The sequence below is a fragment of the Ptychodera flava genome, chromosome 13, assembly GCF_041260155.1.
Source record: "Ptychodera flava strain L36383 chromosome 13, AS_Pfla_20210202, whole genome shotgun sequence".
Taxonomy (NCBI): Eukaryota; Metazoa; Hemichordata; class Enteropneusta; family Ptychoderidae; genus Ptychodera; species Ptychodera flava.
Genome location: NC_091940.1, coordinates 26,192,152 through 26,215,480, shown reverse-complemented (window position 1 = coordinate 26,215,480; position 23,329 = coordinate 26,192,152). Strand labels below are relative to the sequence as shown.

At 37.3% G+C, this 23,329-nt stretch overlaps 3 protein-coding genes across 3 annotated transcripts in view; 1 reads left to right on the top strand and 2 right to left on the bottom strand.

Moving 5' to 3' along the window:
* LOC139148009 (uncharacterized) overlaps nt 1-23,329 on the bottom strand; it is a 497,920-nt gene that overhangs the window by 425,472 nt on the left and 49,119 nt on the right. The gene's annotated exons all lie outside the window — the stretch shown is intronic.
* LOC139147984 (probable ATP-dependent RNA helicase DDX27) overlaps nt 1-23,329 on the top strand; it is a 36,085-nt gene that overhangs the window by 8,551 nt on the left and 4,205 nt on the right. Inside the window, 15 exon segments of the mRNA XM_070719240.1 lie at nt 2,459-2,638; nt 3,121-3,360; nt 3,856-3,977; nt 4,860-4,965; nt 5,956-6,069; nt 6,072-6,128; nt 7,564-7,714; nt 8,809-8,908; nt 9,573-9,714; nt 10,607-10,743; nt 14,132-14,230; nt 14,920-15,002; nt 15,964-16,058; nt 17,031-17,237; nt 17,676-17,751. Of these exon segments, the coding sequence (XP_070575341.1) occupies nt 3,246-3,360; nt 3,856-3,977; nt 4,860-4,965; nt 5,956-6,069; nt 6,072-6,128; nt 7,564-7,714; nt 8,809-8,908; nt 9,573-9,714; nt 10,607-10,743; nt 14,132-14,230; nt 14,920-15,002; nt 15,964-16,058; nt 17,031-17,237; nt 17,676-17,737 (1,590 nt within the window). The 5' untranslated portion in view covers nt 2,459-2,638; nt 3,121-3,245 and the 3' untranslated portion in view covers nt 17,738-17,751.
* On the bottom strand, nt 21,607-23,321 carry LOC139146932 (uncharacterized). Its single transcript, XM_070717794.1, has 2 exons — nt 22,115-23,321; nt 21,607-21,827 (listed from the first exon to the last, which is right to left on the bottom strand). The coding sequence occupies exons 1-2, from the start codon at nt 23,319-23,321 to the stop codon at nt 21,607-21,609; spliced, it is 1,428 nt and encodes a 475-aa protein (XP_070573895.1).

The window sequence follows — 23,329 nt, the reverse complement described above, 5'->3', positions numbered from 1 at the left end:
CTGAAAATTGAACGAATGTTTACAAAAAAATAATTTCAAGCAAAATACGCTGCGTTGGGTGCAGTGCCCTCTAAACAGTGTTTTCCTGGATATTCCTATTGCTAAACACTCTACAAGCTATTTGGGCATTAATGTGGAAGCCATATTTCATTTCTGAACATTATCTAAGTGTGTTTTAAAAACATTGAACCGCAAAAGGTGTTTCTTCATGCTCAAGAAATTATAAATATATGGCTGAAATAGATTGTTCAATACATGATATATGACAGAAAATGTCTTTTGTAGGTATATTGGCCGGCCTATTGGATTTATGCAAATTAACGAAGTACCTATGTAAATCATAATTTTGGACCAAATGGATATCATATTTCAGCAGCTACAGTTTTTTATGAAAATTTTGGCCATAAACAGAAAAATTAAATAGATTTTGGCGAAAGGGTTAATACATGGTATATGACAGAAAATGTCTTTTGTAGGTATGTTGGCAACCCTATTGGATTTATGCAAATTAAGGAAGTACCTATGCAAATCATTGCATCTCGAAAATTGTTTGTCCATGCCAAAGAAATATACTTTAAACTTTGAAATCATAGAAATGGCTTGTTTAACTCTTAGATTGCTTTAATTTTTTACACCAAAATTTTAATGCAATATTTAACCAATTTCAGTGATTTTTTCTGTACATTTTTTCATTATTTTGGACCAAATGGATATCATTTTTCATCAGCTACATTTTTAATGAAAATTTTGGCAAAAAGCAGAAAAATTGACTGTGGTACATTTTATAAAGTTGACAAAAATAGACTTTGGCTCCCAAAGGGTTAATACGTGGTATATGACAGAAAATGTCTTCTGAAGGTATGTTGGCCACCATATTGGATTTATGCAAATTTACAAATTACTTATTCAAATCATTGCACCTCGAAAATCGTTTGTCAATGTCTAAGAAGTATACTTTTAACTTTAAAATCACTGAAATAGCTTGTTTAATACGTGGATATGACCGAAAATGTCTTTTGTAGGAATGTTGGCCGCCATATTGGAATTATGCTAATTACTGAAGTGACTATATGAAACATTATAACTCAAATATGATTCCCTCAGCCAAATAAATAGTGTCAGACTTTGAAATCACTGGAATAGCTTGTTTAATATGTGATATATGGCCAATTATGTTATTTTGTCGGATGGCTGGCAGCCATATTTGATTTATGCAAATTAGACATATTTCCCCAAGGTGGATTCGGGTAAACTTTTGATATGTTGTTTTGGGTACCTCATTAAAATGCATTCTGAAGAAAAAAATTCTGTTGCAATTTGTGGTGGGTTAGGTGCCAAAATCTCGTAGATTGACTGGACTAACAGTGTATTTGTTGTTTGTGTCATAATAAAAGTTAAAAATAAACAGAAGTTTGTTTGTCCTGGTCTATAAAGAAAGGGGTCAATTTATTCACCAGCATTCATGAAATATAGATCTGAACGGAGTTAAGACCAATTTTTGTTTAATACATATTTTTTTAATTGAATGACAGGCAACTTTCACAAAGGACCTGGAGTTTTACTGTGCTCCTGGTCCTTATTATCTGCAGACTGCTACTATAAAATTGGCAGAAAATGTGCTCAGCAGTTTATGTGGAGGAATTAAAGTGTATTTACAACAGCTCTGGCCCAAAATGTGGATAATAAAGTACAAACGTTATTGAAAGTAGGGTCTGTGCAATTTAGATGTGAAATTAATTTGTTGGGTGTGGCTAATAACAATTGTTATGGCAAAAAAAAATTTTATCATTTTAGCCACACTAACAGACTGTGGCTACAATGAAAAAATTCCTAGCACCAACACTGCTCCCATTGTTCTGTCTTTTGTCTATATTCTACTCTCATAGGAAATTGCAGTGGTCTATGCTCAAGCAGAGCATTATAAATAATAACAAACACATATTACTTCAAGTACAAAGTAATGATATCTGTTACTTAAGTATCATGCATCTTGTGATCTTCAGACAGAAGTCTGAATATTCTGAAGATTCTTCTGTCTGAAGATTGCAGGATGCATGAAACTTAAGTAACAGATATCATGACTTTGTACTTGAAGCAATTTGTGTGTATATGTGTGTATATATATATATATATATATATATATATATATATATGTGTATATATATATATATATATATATATATATATATATTTTTTGAAGTATACAGATGTCCTCGTGGGAAATTACAGTGATCGATGCTAAAGCAGAGCATTATAAATAAACAAATTACTTCCCAATCATATATGTAAGAGTGTCGAGCTAGTAATCCTTTCACTTCTATCTGAGGATTGCAAGATGCATGAAACTCAAGTAATAGATTTCATTACTTTGTACTTGAATTAATTTGTACAAATTATATAATTATATCTGTTAAGTTAATTTTCATGCACTTCACTTACCTTTCAATTTTTTTTGTAGGCCTTGAAGCCAAAGAAACGAAGACTAAAGAAGAATTCAGAATTTACAGGTGGTTTTCATTTTACAGAGAAAGGAGTAAATGATGATGCACACTGGAATATTGATGCATATTTACGTAAAAAGAAAGTTTCCTACACGACACTGGATGAGAAAATAGCCAAAATGCGGAAAGAGAAAAAGGTAATATCTTTGAACCATTGTTCATGGCCCTGTCAATCAGCTGTAGTCTCCCAAAATATTTCTACCTCCAAGCGATTATTGAAATGTGTTTCCTACTTCACTTCTTTGAACTCTTTCACCACATTTTCCAGTGTTTTGGTCCAACTTTACCATTGAAACCAACAGGATTGGACCAAACAGTTGTGATGAGAGGGTTAATGTTGGTTGAGAGTGAAACAGTGTGTCCACTTTAGTCATACATGAGACTAGCATAACATCTGTTCATCTTTAACAGCAAATGTACAATTTGACCTACACTTGACTATAAGTATACATGTGACAATTCTACTCTTTGAACACTTGCAGCTTCATCTAAAGCAAATTGACCATCTTGAGCAAAAATTTCAAGGGGGGGGGGGGGGAAGGGCTGACACCATGTAAAAACTCCATACCAACAATGACTAATGTGAGAACCATAACTAAATACATAAATTAATCCACAGGAAAAGACAGCAGTGGCAAGTCCTCAAAACACTGATGCTGGCAAAGATTCCAAAGACGAAGCAAAAACACATGAACAAGTTGACGTTGAAAAAGTCACATTAAAGTTGAAAGTGGAGAAGATGAAATGGAGAGTGATGCAGAAAGTCTGTCAGATGATGAGCTGAAGGCTGACACCCTCAGACTGAAAAAACAACACGAGAAGACGTTGGTCAGAATGCAAAAGAAGAGGAAGAGGAAAGGTGAATTCATTTAAGAAGTGCTTGCATTGAAATTCTGTAGTCGTTACATTAAGTACCTGGGAAGCGGAAATGTTGCCTTTGGTTACAGAGAGCAAAAGAATGAAGTGATTCTTAAATTTCATTACATCATCAGCCCTTGATTTTACTGTTATGTATGGTTTTAAGCAATTTTGAGTTTCTTGGTCTATTGCCAATAGAAAATTTGAAATACTCAGTATTTGGCCCAGCAACAGAGCCTGTGTATCAGTCATGTGTATTGTTATTGTTGATAATTGAATCTTTGTCCAGACTTCACCTGAGTTCAACTGTCAACAATAAAAGTGCGTCTCACACTTATCTGCAAAGCAAAGAACTGGATGTTTCAATATTCTCACAAATGGGGACAAATTAGTTACCAAAAAAAGGTGATGCTATGAAACGAAACAAGTGAAAAATTGTCAAAAGTTGCATGTCTTTGTTGCAACCTGTCACTGACACCACCATTGCTTGTTGCAGATGAAAGTGACTCTGAAGAAGAGGATGATGCTGACCAAAATCAAATGATATTTCAAGAGGCACCGCCACTAGATGAATCAATGGGTTTTCAAGAGATGAATTTGTCAAGACCGTTGTTAAAGGTAAAGTGACGAAGACTCCAAATCCACGTTAGAATTCATTAAGAAGAGCTCATCATTACATGCGCTTCCATTCTGGTTATCAATAATGTCCAATGACTTTGTCCGATCTTTATGTAAGCTTTTGCTTTTTGTAAGATAGGATGTGCCAAAAACCACCTATTGTTCGTATAGTAAGTGCTGTAACAACATGTGAATTGTAAATATTGCAGTTGGCCACACAGCACATCTACTCACCAGAAGTTTTCTCCTCAGCCAATGCATCAACAGGTTATCTATAGACAAAAAAATGTTGCATCGCATGTCTATGTGAAATAAGTAACATGATGCTTGATTGGTTAGAAGTGGCAGATTGTTCATCACAACCAACAAATTTTTTTGTTTTTCAAAATGTCACGTGACCTTGATGACCTTTGACCTTGATTATACATATATATGCATAACTCAGTAACCACAAGTTCTATACCCTTCAATTTTGATAGGATATTAGACCTTAAGATGTCACATTTTGTACCTCATTTATTATGGGCATATGTATTTCTTGGCTGGCAAATACAGCTAGAGGTCTGATCTTTTTACCTGATTTAGAACCATAACTTAGACATGCCTCATGTGTTTCAAATTGGGAACAACGACATAGACCTATGTGCCCATAGATCTCAACATATACACTCCAGTGATACTTCTTAATGACCACATTCCCTGCCCCATCAAGACTAATACTCCTATTACAAGTGGGGACTATGTAATCGTCAATGACTTGTTTAGATAAAAATGGAATTTTCACATACTGTAGGATCTCTTTATACCTCTGTACACCTCTCATGATATTGATAAAAATAAATCATCATAATTATTGTTCCTCATTTTGTTATGGATATTCAGGCCATCAATGCGGTGAATTTTGTCCATCCAACTCCAATACAAGTAGCAACAATTCCAGTAGCTCTGCTGGCCAAGGATATATGTGCCTGCGCTGCCACAGGAACAGGTGAGCAATAGTTGCGTGAGAGTGGTTATTTTTTCGATAGGAAGATGAATTCATTCTTGCAGTTGTCTGTGCACAGGTTCAGCGTTGTCTGGGTAGGCAACAAATATTGTAGGTGAAAAGAAGAATGATAGATTTGCCTTTTAGCCCCTAGATGTTGATGCATTTACCTTTTCAACCCTAGATTTTAATGCATTTATCATTTCAACCCTTTTGTTTTTGAGACATCTATCAGTTCATCCCTAGACTTGTATAAATCTGTGTTGCCTTCAAGAGAATTAGGCAGATCTTTATACAGGGAAACCAGGTTTTGAGGTGTTGCCTGTTTATCAATGAATGTGTTTTAAAGGCATATTTCTCAATTTCAGGATCTCATTATATTTCTTTCTCATTTTTGGCTCATTTTTGGCTCTGACACTAACAGAGCAAGCATACACCTTAGACTATCCTTGGTTCTGTGATATTACTCATAGCAATTGTGAAACCGAAACAGGCAACAGAACCAACTCTTCACATGAAAGGCAAAAGAATTTTCACAAAGAAAAACTTGTGAACTTAACTACAGAAAGATGCAACATTGAAGAGGAAAGAACACTTGTTCATAGCCCTGTATCCCAAAATATTATGACATTTATCCCTAAAAATTCAAGTCACACTGGAGCTCTGTTGCCGCAGTGATACCTTTGAAGTATGTATATACAATGAGGATCAATGCTAGCAGTTCCCTGTTATTTGCATAAATTTCACAAGTGAAGAAATACAAAATACAATTATCGCAATAAATGTTATTGGTGTCCAAGAGCTCTTTGATCCACATGTACATGTAAACAGTGTCTCCCCAGAGCTATTATAGAGTGGTGACCGCCACTCTATAATTTTTGGTAAACAATAGAAACTCATTACCATAACAATTACAGTTATTGTTATGCAAATTAGCCGCCACTCTATCAGAAAATCCTGGGGAGATCACTGTGTAAATTGTGCACTTTCCAGGCAAAACTGCTGCATTCATGTTGCCTGTGTTGGAGCGATTGTTGTACAAACCAAAGCAAGCGCCAGTGACCCGTGTGTTGGTGTTAGTGCCCACCAGAGAGTTGGGAATTCAGTGCATGCTGTCAGTCGACAACTTGCCCAGTTTACAGACATTGAAATCTGCCTTGCTGTGGGTGAGTAGTATACTTGTATTTTTGTCATTTCAAACCCTGATGTTTGATTTTCGGGGGAAAAAAATGTGCTGAATGCCACTACCATTGTGAAACTACCAATCCCACTGTTTGTAATTTTCAAGTGCAGATTTAAGGGCAAAATTTCACCCCATGTCTCTATGGAGAAGCCCAACTTTACCATAGAAAACAAGAGCTTTGGCTAAACCATGTTGGTGGGAGGGTATGATCCTACATTTTGTCCACTGAGGTTATCTTTGTCATCAATTTTTTTGAATATGACAAAAGTAATCTGAACAACTGTGTATCTCTTCTTGATTTGTTTTCTCACTGTTTCCTTTATATTGTCAAACTACATGTACATGTATTCAGGGTTAAGGTGGTTGGAAAGGCTAGAGCGTCAGTTATAAATTTCAACAAAACTATTAAAATATAAAAGTAGTCAACATTCTCTGTGGAATAAAAAAAAATAGACATTTAGGGCACAAAGGCATTGCAGAGTTATAGCCTGTTAAAACTTCTGAAAAACTGACCAAATAAGAAGAAGTTGGGGAGTCCTTAGTGTATTAACTATGGTAGAGGTCCCCTAGCTGTTAATAAAATGTTTGAAAAGGGAAAGTCATTATTTGCTGTTTTTCGGGAAAGTTTGACAAGATGGTGCTGGCATTCAGAGTGAGTGACTACTATTGTAAATGCATTTTTAGATTCTTTGAGTGTCAAAGAGGTGTCAAAAGTGAGATTAACAAAAAAAACTCCTCTATGACTTCAAAGAGGGGTGCAAATATGGCTTGTTTTCAACATTTTTGACAGAATAACAGTTTTCCTACATAATTGTATACCAATTTAATCCAACTTTGAAATGAGATATGGACATGGAATTTTTACAGCCTATTAACAAGGTTACAGATAAGATTTTTACTGCACAATTTTCCTGTATTTGAAGTACTTTTTGAAAAATCACATTTTGAAATTTGAAAGAATTTTAATAATTTTTTGATATATAACCCATGTAAAATCATAAAAACAAATTTTATTTACAAATCCTGCTGTACAAATCTTACAATAAATAGTGTCAACATATTTATTACTAATTTGGTAATATTAATACTATCCAATTACTATTAAATTCAAATATGTAAAAATAATATAAAAAATTAAATTTTAATATTTACTGGTGTCATATTTCAAAATCATGGCTGCAAATATACAATTTTTATATTGGTTGGAGATAATATTAACTAAGGGAGTCATCCTGAAATTTGAACTAAATATCTTGATTCTAACACTTGAAACTTGACATTAACTCTGAGAAAAGAATTGGTGCAAAAAAAGCCTTTCCAACCACCTTAAAATGTCAAAATCCAAAAAATTCCTGATTCTATAGTATTCCCAGTGGTACATATCACCAGTGTGTAATATGTGACTTTTCCTTTCTAAGGTGGTTTGGATGTCAAAATTCAAGAAGCTGCACTCCGTCATAATCCAGATGTTGTCATAGCAACACCTGGTAGGCTGATTGACCATCTCCACAACGCACCATCATTTACCATCAGCAACATTGAAATCCTTATCTTAGATGAAGCTGATAGGTAAGTATAAAACTTCAAAAGTGAGCAGTCTCATTTCAACAAGTTATAAAGTCTTGCATCTAGAGAAGGTCTTAGATCATCAGGGTTAATCCTGTCAACCCTAGAACTCACACAGTTCCATTATAAATATGCAAAAAAGATATTTGTCCAGGAATTTGGATAAGACTTTTGGAAATTACTCAAAGGAAATTGTTTTGTGTTACCTTCAGATTGATAGCATGTAATGCTAAAAATAATATATAAGAGGATCTGACCACTACATGCGATAATGGCAAACAGGTGCAAAGAGGCAAAATTTGTCGTAATATCTGTGGTAGCAGCAAATATTGCATTGTGATCACTATATTTATTGGCAAACAGACAATCACAATCACGGTTATCACATCATTGAAAACATAAGCGTTGTATCAAACATTGCCATAAAATGGATTATAAACATGGAACAGCTTGGTTGTCTGTTGAATTCATTCCAGTACCGTATACAGAGACTCTAGGAACTTTGAAGTGATGTCCCAAAATTCGATGTTCCTTGTAATCGAGAAACTTCAACATTTTTTTAATGCCCTTGACTATCACAGTGCAGTTGAATTGCTGTAGCAAACACACCATGAAAAGGTATAGGATCTCGCCAGAATTTTGCAGTACTGAAGATGTATAGTAATTCATTATAGGATCAGAAATTTCTCGAATGCATAGTCGTGGGTTATTATGTGCTTGATCTTTTGGTTTTGCAAGGTTTCCAAGACTCGTTGAGTGAATGTTGCTCTAATTTATAGCACTTGAGTAGGGCCATATATTTTCAACGTTATGTTTTGAGTGAGCCACAATATTCACACAATGTATTTACATTGTTACTTCTCATAAGTTTATCATTCAAAGCCTGCAAAGATCTAGACTTCAAGACTCAGCCACGTGTAGGTGCTCCCGCATTTTGTGTGACCTCTGACCCTCTGTGTAGGGTCAGAGGTTGAGGAGCACACCCGCACCCGTACACTGCTGAATCTTTCAATTCAACCACAGTCCCTCCACACACATGACTGTGGTCTAACAGAGAACCTGTTGAATGTTGTGTCCTGTCATCCATTGATCTATAGAATGTTGGATGAATACTTTGAAGAACAGATGAAAGAAATAATCAGAATGTGTTGTGCCAGTAGACAGACGATGCTCTTCTCGGCAACCATGAGTGATGAGGTAACGTCAGCCTTTAACCTGTTCACCCCTGATTCCCTGTAAACGGGTCGACACTCACCATTGAAAACAATGGATTTGGGCCAAACCATGATGGTGAAAGGGTTGATTCTCTCACACGTATTGTACTTGATGTGATGAGTGGTACATGTCACCAACGAATGTTAGAGTTGAAATACTTGAATTGTTAGTAACCTCTGTTTTCCTCGTAGGTACATGTACATCAAGGAGTGAAAGCACACATTTCATTGAAAGAAAGCTAAATTTAGAGTTATGTTACAGTTAACTGTATCTCACCAGTTCCATTTCAATTCATTTTATCCTATCAGTGCTTATATACCATGGTGTGAAAATGTGTCTTTTTTAAAGTCTTACATATAAAATGGTACATTTTCTTTTTAACTTGAATGTGCTGTATTTTTTACTGTTTTGGGCAAAGAAAAGTAGACAAACACATGCGATTTTGCAAAAGAGTATTATAGCAACATCTAGTGGCAGATGCTCAACTTGCATATGTTTTTGCTGTCTTATAGTTTTCCATTGTTATAGATTGTCACAAAGGATTCATGAACAGCGTGATGTATATGTACTTTCCTGTTGATGTGGAGAAGTTTTGAAGTCAATAGTTGAGCTGACGATTCTACGTCACATTTGAATTCGCACACAGGTAAAAGACCTTGCGGCAGTTTCCCTGAAGAACCCAGTGAAATTATTTGTCAATGAAAACACAGATGTTGCATACAACCTCAGACAAGAATTTGTCAGAATACGTGAAAACAGAGAAGGAGATAGGGAGGCTGTAGCAGCAGGTGAGGTACCTCTAGGTTGCCGTATATTTGTACACTTTGGATTGTCTCTGATTTATTCAAATGAGTCTGTTTTTTTAAAAATCACACTTGCACATAAAGAAGTACATTTTCTTTTAAACTTGAGTGTGCTATATTGAGGATGAAAAATGTAGATAAAAAATTAAAAAAAGGTTTACATTCTTTGATCATTTTACAAAAAATATTTGGAAAAATGCATGCAGCAGGCAATTTTTAGCTCATATTTGGTATGTATATAAATACCAAAAAGAGCTTATATGGTAAGTCAGTGGCGTCTGTATGTCTGTATGTATGTATGTATGTATGTATGTATGTATGTATGTGCAGATGTATGTCCGTCACACGCAAAAGCTCCCCAACTGCTGCACCAGCCATCACAGTATTTGGTGTACAGGTAGACCCAGGGGTTGAAATGTGACGTTGTTCAAATGAACATGTCAGTGTCAAAAATATGCAAATGAGGTAAGAAAATTGGGAAATCCTGCAAATGTGCGGGAGTGGTGGCATTAACTGAAACAGCCCACACATCTGACTGAAGATTCTGTAATCTCTAACCTATTTGTATGCAGTGTACCTATTATGTGTAGGACTGACCTTTAGTCATTTCCTGTCATTGTTCATGATTTGATACATATTGGCGGACCTGCTGAAACCATGACGGACTGTGTTGAATTATTCCTCTGCTAAACCTATTCCTTAAGTTGACCTCCAGTACCTAAAGTTTCAGATGTTATTTACTTTTGTTATTCTTGTTTTTATGGTTTAAATATTTCTTGATGGACCAATTCAAACCAAATATGAGCACACTGTCCTTGACGGTATTTTCAATCATATCAATGACTAGTTCTGTGGGTTTTGTATTCAATTTTGACAGCATTATGTACTAGGACCTTCCATGATCACTGCATAGTGTTTGTACAGACCAAGAAACAGTGCCACAGGCTCCACATTATTTTAGGACTCCTTGGTTTGAACGTCGGAGAACTTCATGGAAATCTGTCCCAGACACAGGTGGGTGCTGTTATGTAAGCATTTTCCTCACACAAGACTATCATAGCTAGCTATAACCTTGCTTTGATTCAAGGTCAACAGTTCCTTCACTGATGTCTGACATGGGAAGATATTGTTGTTCACCCTAAACTTACAGTGTGTCAGGTGTACTGACCACTTATGAGGAACTTCTTCCTCATTTAGGAAGAGACGATGGTATGGCTTTGCCTGACACGTTGGTCAATAGCGCTGATCGCAAATGACGTCACTGTTCTCTCTCATTAACATGCATAAATAAACATTTCTCCGCATTTTCCGCATAAACGACGAAAATTAAACCTGCAAGTGTTAGCATGGCTATTTAGCGTCACTCTTATTCGTATGAATTGATGACTAAGACTACAAGCTGCAACAGCAGCCGCGCATACAACAACAAAATTTGTCTGAATTTCAGCATATTTGTCCGAAAGTCGCGCGCGTGCAGCTGTATTTAGTAACAAAGCCAAAATCGCGATCAATGCTATTACTGGTCACTTCACACGATGACAATTTGTCCTGCTGACATGATTTCAAGTACTCTCCATTCACAGTTTCTCTCTATTCTAACCGTTTGAGTGCAGAGTCAGTTTTTGTCACTTTTATAAAACATACCCCAGTCAAATTATTTTAAAATTTGCCCAAATTTTGATAAAAAACTGTAGATAATAAAGTGTGATGTCCACTTGATCCAAAATTATCAATAAAATTACAGAAAAAAATCATAAAAATTCATAATGTTGATTTAAAATTTTTCTTCAGAAAAATTACAGAACTCAAAGGGTTTACAAGAGAGAAAAAGTCAATGATATTGTACTACTTGAAATGCTGATCATCAAGTGTTCATGTTTGATGATGATGTTACGATCAATATTAGTTACAGTACACAGCAAAACTTGCGTTCAGGCTGGTTTTTTGAGGGCATTTAGGCACATTCAAGTTGTGTCTGAGACCCTGGCAACTCCTTATCTCACGATGAAATGATAATGATATTGTTAAAGTAGATTTCATTTTCATTTGAGTGCAACAGCTCGAAAGTTGTAAATGTAATTCATCCCATATTATTACGTCAACAACATGGGTGCAAAGTAAGATAAACAAACCGCGAAATTATAGAGAAAGTGAAAATTGTATTGTCATTGCAAAATCATGGCCGCCATGCACGTCATCGTCACGATGACCTTTGGACTCTGGGGACCTAATACATAACATTTTCATAAAAGTGGTGATAAGTGACACATTTTTGTCGATTGTAGTAATTTCAAAAATAACTCTGGTGATAATACTACTACTAAATGAATCTGATAAAAATGACTTGGCAAACGAGGTTTAATCTTCTTTCTGGTGACAGAAGCATTATGAATAATCGCAATCATACCAATCCATAATCCAATGACAGTAGGTCAGAATTCGCAAGAAAATAGTTGTAAACATAGACACAAACAGCACAGAACAGACAGTAAATAGACGGTACACAAACAAAGTCATATTCATAAAAGAAAGATATATGGACCTCTGGCCAGAAGACCAAGAAGTGATGTCAGGTGTTTCGAAAATAGTAAGCGCATCCTGCCCCACATGTGGCACCGCCATATATCAATCTATAAGTCAGATAGGTAGTGGTCACTAACTAAGGCCCAATGTCACCGATGCCATCAGTGATCATTTGTCGAAGAGAGATATTGTATTTATCTACCAGCTTGCGATACCTGCCAAAAAAGCGTTTGAATCTTGGGGGTTCGAATCCAATCGAAATTTACCTCTAGTGGAAATCACCTTGACAGGCTTCATGCAGCTTTCCTTCGAGGCAATATTGATGAGCATGTCATCTCGTGTGCGAATGGCATTACGTCTTCTTTGCCATTAATTGTAATACCGGCGAAATGAAGGCCAAATTGACAGAATATCAATTTAAGTTTTAAAAAGGTCATCCAAATATATAGAAACTGTACTCTCTACTAATTCTGAATTAAGTAACAAAGTAAGCAATACACATAAAAATTCCATGTCTGCTTGTATTTATTATTCTTATTAAATGTCATTGCACACATCAAATGAAAATACAGTACACAAATTTAAAAATTGCAAAGAATTAGAATTCAACAGAGATACACTATGGTTATCAGTAAAAGCAACTTGTTTCAAGACAAAAACAAAAAACTACAAAACAAAAAACTACGAAAAAATTAATGCTGATTGAAAAATGTCTTTTCCTAAACTACTAATTTCCTACTCTATTCAACACTGCCATCTCATCACTAAGGCCCTTATCTGTAGCATACGTGCAGCCCTCCCAAGTACTGGCATATGCCTACCGAGTGGTGTATTCTCTGGATAGTGGCCAAACACGGCATTAAGGATCTTGTTGAGACGTCTCGGGCTTAAGGCTGTTTTCAGGATGTCGGTCTTGCAGTGATTCTTTCCAGAACAATTTTTGGCATAGCGTTCTTCAGGGCTGTAAATGAGAAATGCTAGACGCGTTGCGAAATTCTTTATTTAGCTGGAGCTTTCCAGGCAGTGTGACAAATACCGTGGTGGAGTGTCATCTTCACCAGTGATTTGCGGAAAAGCTATGGAGAGTTCGGTTGGCTGTTTGAATATGGTTTGTGGCATGGGTACTGCTGCACCAGTTGACACTAAACTTTCTGCTCCAGCTGGGGAACCTGCACCAGATTGGCTGAAGTTGTGACTGATTGGATTGTTTGGCGACTTGGGCTGAGTTCAGGCATAGGTGGCATTGGTGGTATATCAGAAGACTCCTCAGCGTTGCATGATGAGTCGATGACTTGAGTTGAACTTAAACGAAGCTGAAGGTCCCGCTTGAGTTGTTCGAGTTCTATGTGAAGGGCGTCGACCTTCTGTTGCAGTATTGGCACCTGATAGCAGTTCTTACAGCATGCGGAAGTGGCGCTGTCAATCTTTGTCTTGCGATTATATACTGTATTCTCTCGGGCAGTGGCCGCGACTGCATACTCCCGCACTTGCGGATCAATGTCTTCTTGTCTTCTGCCTAGTTCCAATTGTATTGGTGTAATGTGCACGTCACTGGTACATTCAAAGTCATCTTCTCTTGCGGGAGGGCACACCTTTTCAACAACAATCTGTTCAAAATACAAACAAATAAACAATGACGCCAATGAGATAAAAACAAGAAAAGAGGTTCAAACCAGGTTTTATCGCTACAGTCATTTATTCCCCATCCGATGTCATGCCATTTTATCTTTGTGCCAATGATATGTTTCTGACCTGGTTAAAGATGTATGTACCTTTCCATTTCAAAATAGACTGCCATTTACATGTACATGTGGTCAAACAACTACGCTAATTTAGTAAAAAAGAAAAAAAATTTGATTTATTTTGCATTCAATTTCAGAGATTAGAAGCACTGAGGAGATTCAAAGATGCTCAAATTGACATCTTACTTGCCACAGATCTAGCGGCTAGAGGTCTGGACATTGAAGGAGTCAAGACCGTGAGTATCCATGACAACTGTTGGTAGTTTTCATGTATTCATTGCAACAGCCTGTAAGTTTATCAGCTCATTAATCCAAGAACTCGGTGATTCAAAAACTGGCTCGTATATTACCAAAGCCTGATGATGTTTCTGTGTTATTAACAGCACCAATGGGTGTTGATATTATATGATACATAAATGTAAGCCAAGAAAGTGAAAAACATCTAATTTTGATTGGCTTTTGCTGAAAGCTATTACTTCTCTTGCTGCCATCTAGGTAGACCTGTAATTCCTCTTTACAAGGGTAGAAAGGTAGATGGAAAGGTCACATATTCTCCAGCCAACCTTTGTCTTTCATGATGTTGTGGATTTTGGCAATATTATCACTAGCTAAAGAAAAAGAACTGTGGGAAATGTACATGTTTTGTCGCGTCAGTTAAAGACAGAACATGGACTTTGTGATTCACATTATTTATATCATTCCTTGTGTATTTTTCACAGTGGTCCAAGATGGCGTATATAACTTCTTACAGCAATGGTTGTGTATAGACTACAGTTATTGCTTAGTAATGTCAGTTTGCAGATATTTCCAGTTTAAACAACAAAGGAAATCACGTTGCTGACATAATATTCTGAAAATGACATGGCTGCCACTGTTGGTGTTCTGTTGTTTTGTTCTCACATTTCTGTCTCTTTGTTCATTACAGATTATAAATTTCACGATGCCAAACACCATCAAGCATTATGTACACAGGGTTGGCAGGACGGCCAGAGCTGGGAAAAGTGGAAGGTGACAGAGCAAAATTTCTTGTTAGTCCTACAGTGTTAAACTTTCTAACATTTTTAATATCAACTCAAAACTGTTTAAACCTGTTAGTGTGATATGGAGAGTTGTATCTCATCCATCTTTGCCAGATCCTAGCTATGCTCTGTACATCTGAATTTGAATAGCATGTGTATTTCTCAAATACATTATTTCTTCCTTGGTTTTATGTCAGCTTACTTTAAGGTAGTGGAAAATGCTATTTTTGATACAAATTCTACCAGATATAAACATAGCAATCTTGATGCTTGAATTGTGGCAGTTCCTTCCAACTCACATAAAATATTCTTTACATACCTAACTATTCAAACCACCGTAGAAAGTTGCTCTTGTTGCACTAGCCATGTAATTTACCACCTTCTGTATGAATTTATGAACATGATATTTTAAATTTATGCAAAATTTTAAAGTTATTTAAAACTTCAGACTTATTATTCATTTTTTTCTGTCGCTTGACACTAAGCTATGTATCATACAATGTATTTATATAGTTCATAGTTTTTCAGATGTATTATTTTTTAAAAACTGATGGAAAATTGAGTAGTTTAGGAGATTAATCATAATCAGCCCAGGGGACAATTAGCAGCAGGAAAAACACCATGATGGCGTAGTTGTGAAGGACTCCTTAGCTGTTACTCAAACTGCATTGCTATTTGAACTGTAACATGCAGTATCTCTATACTGTTTATGCTGAACGTGCTCACTTTCTGTGAATTTTATACGTTATTAAATATCTTAAAGAAAGTAAATGGCTTGTTTAGGGGTAAAATTTTACCTGTCGCCAATTCCGCTACCTTAACTCTTTGAGCGCCAGAACTGAAAATGACTCTATGATAAAATGGAGCTAAAAAAACAAAGACAAAATATTCTGTGTTGGAATGATAGCACAAATTTACATGGTTAGTAACAAGTGTTTTGTATTTTGCAGAGCTGTGTCTCTAGTTGGAGAAAAAGAGAGAAAAATGCTGAAAGAAATTGTGAAGAGAGCCAGGAACCCTGTGAAAAGTAGAGTTGTACCACCTGGTGAGTTGTCCAGCTTACCTTTGTCTCTGTGCCACCATGGGTTCAGATGACCTCTTATCAAGCACTTTCTTCAAAGGATAGTGGCTATGGCACTATGTCCTGAATTGAAATGAATTTTTGTAATGGATTAAGGTAGTATGTGCCTTGCAATTGAAAGACTTAATTTTTTGCTTGAACTTTCTTTTTTGCTTGAACTTTCCATAAGGAAACTCTAAATAATTCCATTTTGAAATAAGCAATAAACATCAGGGGTCACCTTGTAAAATTTTGTACCAGACAAAGGTGACCCAATATTTCCAGACACTTGAAATCCAATATGGCCGACATCCCTGTGTTAACCCTATGAGGAGAATAAAATTATTGATATTCATAAAAATAAGCTTGCAGGGTTAAAGCTATTACTCTATCAGCTCCAAAATGAGCTCCCACAAGTGGTATACCAAAAACGTAATGTATAAATTTGAGAGTCAGAATACATGTATGTGTCCCCGAGGTTCCCTCTACCGTAAGTCGATTTTGTGTTGTACATGTGTTGTATGTCTGCCACCATCCCATGATTTTATTTAGCTGGAACTTTGGATTCAGCAGTAAAGCACCTTCAAAATAGATTGCATATAATTGATACCTTGCATAATTTTCTTAGGAAATGGTGTTGTCATTTTATTTGAGGTATTGATATTCATATCAATGAAACTAATCTCACCATTTGACCTTTGATACTGAGCATTGATTGTTTTGAAGTTGAACTGCCAAGGAATTCTTTACTTTACTCAGTAATTGCATGTTGTCTCTGCAAAGTACTTTACTTGAATATGTTCCCACCTGGTTTTCAATAATTACAAACAAACACAGACACTAGATCCTTTGTGACTTTTAATTTAATATCCTTTTCAATGAATCATCCTGTAACATTCTCTCTCTCTCTCTCTCTCTCTCTCTCTCTCTCTCTCTCTCTCTTCACCTCACATGCAGATATCATTGGCAAATACCGAGACAAAGTAGAAAAAATGGAGGAAGACATCGAGAAGATCCTGGTCATGGAAGAAGAGGAGAAGGAGTTGCGGGTGTCGGAGTTGAAAGTCAACAAAGCCCAGGCCATGATTGAACACCATGATGAAATCTTCAGCAGACCGAAAAGGACGTGGTTCCAGTCGCACAGTGAGAGAATGGCAGAGAAAGGTAAGAGGTCACGTATACCACACAGCCCCAGTGAATTTGTGTCCTTGTGGCTTATTTGGGTTAGATTGTCCTTTGTGAAATATTTCATAAGAAATGTGATGTGTGTTCTGAATTAAAGGACTTTATGGAATTTTTTGCAGATTTTCATTTGGAGGCCATACATAATAGTGCACCACCAGACTTGTCTAATGCTTCTGATGTTTGATAAGGAAACATGGCCAGCACAACTTTTCTCTCATATATGCAAATTGACAGTAACAATTAACTTTAGAACTGCCAGATTTCTGTAGTTAAAACCCATTGCAACAGAATTCCAAATGAAAACAGGTCAAAAAGTCCATACAGAAGACTGGGAGTCACTGTTATCTCTTTCTCTCCCTCCCAGTTTTCAAAACGCCGACTTTATCCCTAATTTCTTGACTTTTTGATATTCCACAGAAAAACTGATGTTGGGTGCTGCCTTCAGTGGTAAACCAAGCAAGAAGAAGAAAAAATGCTAAAGGAGCCACAAACCGTAAGAATCATATTGCACAGCTTTATTTCTATGATGCTTTTAAGAGGTGAAATGATTTTAACCTTCTCGTCTGCATTATTTGTTTGAATCCCATGGTTTTGATTTAGCACTGGACTCTTACACCTTGGAAGAGGGTGAGAAGTGAAAAGTTGAAATGTTTAACTCCAAAGCAGTCTGTGTACATGTATGTCTGTGATAATTTTAAGTTATGTATTTCTACAGTAATTAAAGGGGAAGTTCACCAAGGATGATTTTTACATATGTGCTAGCTTTGTGGTCACTTACCCCGGAAAACCTATTTTCGCCATTTATAACTCGCTCGTTTTTTTACAAAACCCGATAAAAAGTTGCATTTTAGGGCTTCACCAACTCCATGTAATTTGAATCATGGGAAAAAAGCGCCAAGCTTGGCGCTTGCATCACGTGATATGGAAGGGACCATCTTCCGATGGGTACGGCATTGTCCACTCACCCACGCTCAAACCGGGTTGTGCGTATTTACATAACTATTGTTTATACCGAGTATCCTTGCATAAACGATGAATCACTTATAATAAACTGTCCACTGTCAGATTTTGTGTTACTGCTAAGTTCTAACAACCGAAGCTACCGCAAGCTTCCCGGCCGTTTAACAATGGAGTGGAGTGATAGTTCAGACTTCTCAGATTGTGATATGGATTTCTTGTCCGTCGAAATCAAACCATATCAGTTTGAACCAGTACGCAAACAAGCAAGTCAGCCGTTCAAAATATGACAGTAGCAGTGAAGACGATGACAACTCAGAAATGAGTGACGCGAGACTTACAAATACCGATTGGTGTAAATGTGGCAACTGCGGTATTATGTCGACTTTACAGGAGTGTATCTGTTGTGCCGAACTATCGCTGCCCGAAAGCAGACTTGGAGGTAAGCGTTCTTTATAAAACAAGTACTATTCAATAGCCATGGATAAATACAACAACATATTATTCATAAAAATGCCAAAAAATAGTTCTATGTTGGGTGTCGTAAGAAGTTGAAAAGATATATGCTGCTGATGAAGGCTCATGAAATCATGGAGCTAGATGAAATCTAACTGAGAAACGAGTCAGCCCTATGTTCTGATCTCGACTTTGCCGTCCCCAATATATGAAATGTCGGACGGCAAGATAAATCAGATAGTTAGTGAATCACATAGGTTCTAGAAGATTCGGTGCCAAGTCGTCCTATCCTCTCACTTTACGGCCCAACGTCGTTGCGGCACCGCTCTATTTATCACAGACTACGTGACCTTCGGCAAGCGGTGCCAGAGCCAAACATTAAAATTTTTATAAATCAAAGCACTAAGAAAGTATAGTGTCCACATTCACATACTTTAATCTTTGTGGGAACATAGTAAGAAACTGAAAGAAGATAATATTCACATTGTGTTCAAGTCTGTGAGACAAATTTATCGATAGCAATAGCCGTTGGCACGGCAAAAGTTTGGTCACACAAAAATCAGAATTCACGTAAACGTACAGGTCAAAACGCAAAGGTTAGGCTTACGAATGTGACTAGTCAACCAATTACTAATGAGTTTGGGAAAACCCCTAAAAATACCAAAATCGAAACCAGGAATGCCTTGACGTCGTGCGTCGCGGTGCTGAAATGACTTGGGGCCGGAAATTGATCGGCCGAAACAATTTTTGCCGAAACTACCCGTTACCAACCACATCGTGTACTTATACATCGTGCACATATAAAACAATAATTGCATGAGTTGTGAGTTTTGGGTTTCCTACGTTATTGGTAATTCTCCACGGTCCCGCTATTATTGTGAAACCGGACGCCAAGTTTGCGACTCGTTTGTCGACGTTGTTGAAATTGTTCAATTAACGTATCGAAGAATAATAAATGACGAAAAATACAGTTACAGATATAAGTCAGGACGAGTTAGAATTTACATGTTTTCAATCGCGTGTGAAAATTACTTATGCAGACTAACGGGAGAACGGAATATCGACAACTGATAAAGTCATGCCATGTAGGTAAAATAGCTGCATAGTTATGCTGAGTTCTCCTAGATTTCTCCGAGTTTGTTTTTCAATAATATCCGTGCTGTCCTGTTCTGTCCGTCATTACGAAAAGGAAGGAAGGGAAATAAACACTTTCCACGGCATTGATTCGACGAACATGTTTATGATAAGCAGTGTTTTGTTTACTCTGTTTTTTCTTAGATGAATGCTGCATTTCAAGTAACGAATCGTTTCAGACTGTTTGCCTGAATCAAGATGTATTAGACATTACCCTTATAAGGCTGCACGATGTGAGACGTGACAACATTGTCTACCCACATGACAACAGGTGAGATTTGACAGACTCTTTTATCTAGTTGATAAACTCTGATTCAAAGGTTTCAGTGTTGTTTGACGGGAATGTACAAGAAGTGTTATTTTCTGGGTGCACTTAGTGTGGAAATTATTACGAAGAATAAAGTTTGGCCGTCTTCACTTCCTGTCCTCTTTTAAACGATCCTCGGGACAATATAACTGACATTTGTCCAAATTTGAGGTGATAGTTAGTTGCTAATAGTGTAATTGCCATTATGACGGTGTGCAATAAACCTTTGTTTTCATTTCAACAGGACATATCGTTGGGCGGCCTACACACAATTCATATACTGGTCATATGGAAGACTTGGAAAGGGGAACAGGAGAGTCGTGCCTTCATGTGTTGTACAACATATAAGAAGAAAATATCCGGAACCATCAGGAATCTATGTCGGTTTCAAGGACTGTGAGCAACCATTTCTGGCCTAGCAACTTCACATCGATCCGAGCAACGCTGTAACGTCATTTCTTTTTTGTCAATAGAATATATTTGCACCCCTTATTGATCGACAGTTCACACATGATTCTCATCCTTGTTACGAACACTTTATTTCGGATATGCTACAGGTGCGTGTGACTTTCCAGTATACACATGCCCACTCTACTGTCTATGGTATCCATGAATACTTCCCTGTGTTTGCTAATACTTTTAGCTTGTGAATAATAAAGTGATAACCACGAAGTATTGTCTTGTATTATTTCTGTGCCATGGGCGCTTCACAAAACAAAATTTCTAAAGTAAAAACCGCAACTTCCAAACAACTAGTGTTCATATACCGGTACATAAGCCTACCCATTGTCCCCTCCCGCCTGCTTCTACATCATATCGGCCACTGTCTCTCTACAACTTGCTAATTGACTGAACAAAAAAGTACAACTGACGTACTACATGGCACGATATTCAATGACAATATTGGAAAGCACGTGAACTATATTACATTTTCACGTTATAGATAGAGGGAAATGAAAGATATAAGAGATAGGCGAGGAAAATGTGTCGTTTTTCTTGTGTCGGACACTTGCTTGCCTGTATGTTTGTGGAAGACAGTATTTCGAACGTAAAATGTAATGTGTCCTTTTTTTGAAATTATAAAGAAAGGTATATATGTACACGTAAAACGTGGAGTGTTTTCATTTCAAAAAAGACAAATACTTTAGATTTCATGAGTTTGCTATTGGATAAAGTAACAATTAACGCTGGAGGACAAAACATTTTCAGTGAAACTGAGTAATTGTGTGTAAAAGACAGTGGATTGTTACGTGATGTGCCCGCGAGAGATATGCGATGCGATGGGAATATGATGCTAAGAATCACGCGATATGAATAATGTACATAACTAGATGAATATCGGGAAATGATTTTAATGATTTTATAACTGGTGCTGTACATTAGCATTACAGAGAAAATCTTGTCGTGTGCGAGCGGATAACTTCCTTCCAGCTTGGCCTCGGTACTGGTGCAATATTAGCTGGCAATTCCGGTACCATTACTCCATCACCCTGGTCACCACTTTCTTTGTTCCACTAAAGATGACATTAGGTCGTCCACATATGGGTAAGTCTTCTTCTCCTTCACTGGCTTGGCTACCCAAGAATTTCTGCTCTTTGGGAAGACGATCTTATACTGTAGACGACCCTGCCTCTCTCCGGTCTTTACGATGGCATAATTTCTGTCACAGTGAACGTTATGATCCAGTGCTGCAAGCTGAGAACGGGCAACCATTCCTATGACAGAGACAATCAAACAGAAATTCACTGCAAAACTACTACTACTACTACTACTACTACTACTACTACTACTACTATCGTTGTCGTCTTTTTGTTGCTGTTACTGTCATTTCCATCTTTTTCATCACCATTATCGTGTTTTTTCCTTATACCGAAAGCAACACTCCCCCAATCAGGGGTATTTATGTTACGTTTGTGAGTTTATAGATGACAACATTAACATCATTCAGGGGGAAATACCAACTTAAATGAAAGGGTATCGTTTATAATAAAATGAGCTTCACCTTTATATGAGAAATGTTGCCTCTTTGGAGTATACTTCGTCAGCAGAGAATGAAACACTTCCAAACTGCCTGTGTGACAAAATTGATTGAGGCGCCCAATGGCATCCAACAACCTTTTGTCAAAGACGACTTCTTTCAACGCTTCGTGTGCAGGCGAGCCGATCTCGAGCCAGTCGATATTGCTTGTGTCGGGTATTTCTGGATGGTTACATTCGTGGAAGGATTGGTTGCCACTCCAGCTGTGTACGTTGACAACGTGGTGAACAATTGAAGTCCACCTTTCCCTCAGACTTTGTTGGTTGCCCTCGCATGTTGCTGCGCTCCACCAGAGGTGATTTGATACAGATTGTATCCACGGGAGAAGAGAACTATACTTCTTCTTCTTGCCGAATTCTGCCAGTTTCTTCTTGATTGACTTTGACAGGTGCCACACATCATACTGATGGGAGATTGTCGGGTACCTCTTTTTCATAGTTGCTCCAATCTGAACATGACGATCTGTAGCAACCGTGGACACCGGGATGTTGTCATCGATGATGCGGTCGAGTGTTTTGATGAAACCCGCCTTTTCCATTGCATTTGAATTGGCGACTTCTGTTACTTGGGTTAATGACATGTCGACTACCTTCTCTGTGCTCTGATCCATGAATGTGTATAGACTGTATTTGGCACTATAACCTGGAGAGTCGCATCGACCATCTCCAGACAAGCGGACTTCTTCCTTCTGACGCAAGCTTTGCTTGACACGTTGTGATTCTGCTGACCATGCATTATTGATGACAGGAATTAGGTACTTGTCCTGGATAGTCATGTAGGTTGTTTTCTGGAAACACTGCAGTTTAAGAAACGAGAAGCAGTCTGAAAAACTTTGGAAGGTATTACCACTGAAGAGAATGGCTGCTGACAGGAGTAGGTTACCCAGTGCCATACGATTTAGAAGTGGTTGCGAGTGCCAGACAACATCATGCATATTTGAACACGTCATTTTTGCTGTTAGCAAGGACCCACGGGTAGTTGTTGAGACATCTATGACCGCCACTCCGCATTCTAAACATCTTGAAAACAACTTCTTTAAACTGCTGTCGAATACGAGGTATTTCGTTTCTCGGCAATGATCTATTTCTTCGTCGGGTTTATTCTCCGTTTCACTTTCTGAACCGAGTTCACTCTCGTCAATGTGGTAGGAGTCGTCATGCACGCTTGTCATCGTTGAAA

Coding starts and splice junctions, on each gene's coding strand:
- LOC139146932 (XM_070717794.1), bottom strand. CDS start 23,321: ATGACAAGCGTGCATGACGACTCCTACCACATTGACGAGAGTGAACTC. Junction 21,828..22,114: donor GCAACATTTCTCATATAAAG/GTGAAGCTCATT, acceptor TCTCTGTCATAG/GAATGGTTGCCCGTTCTCAG.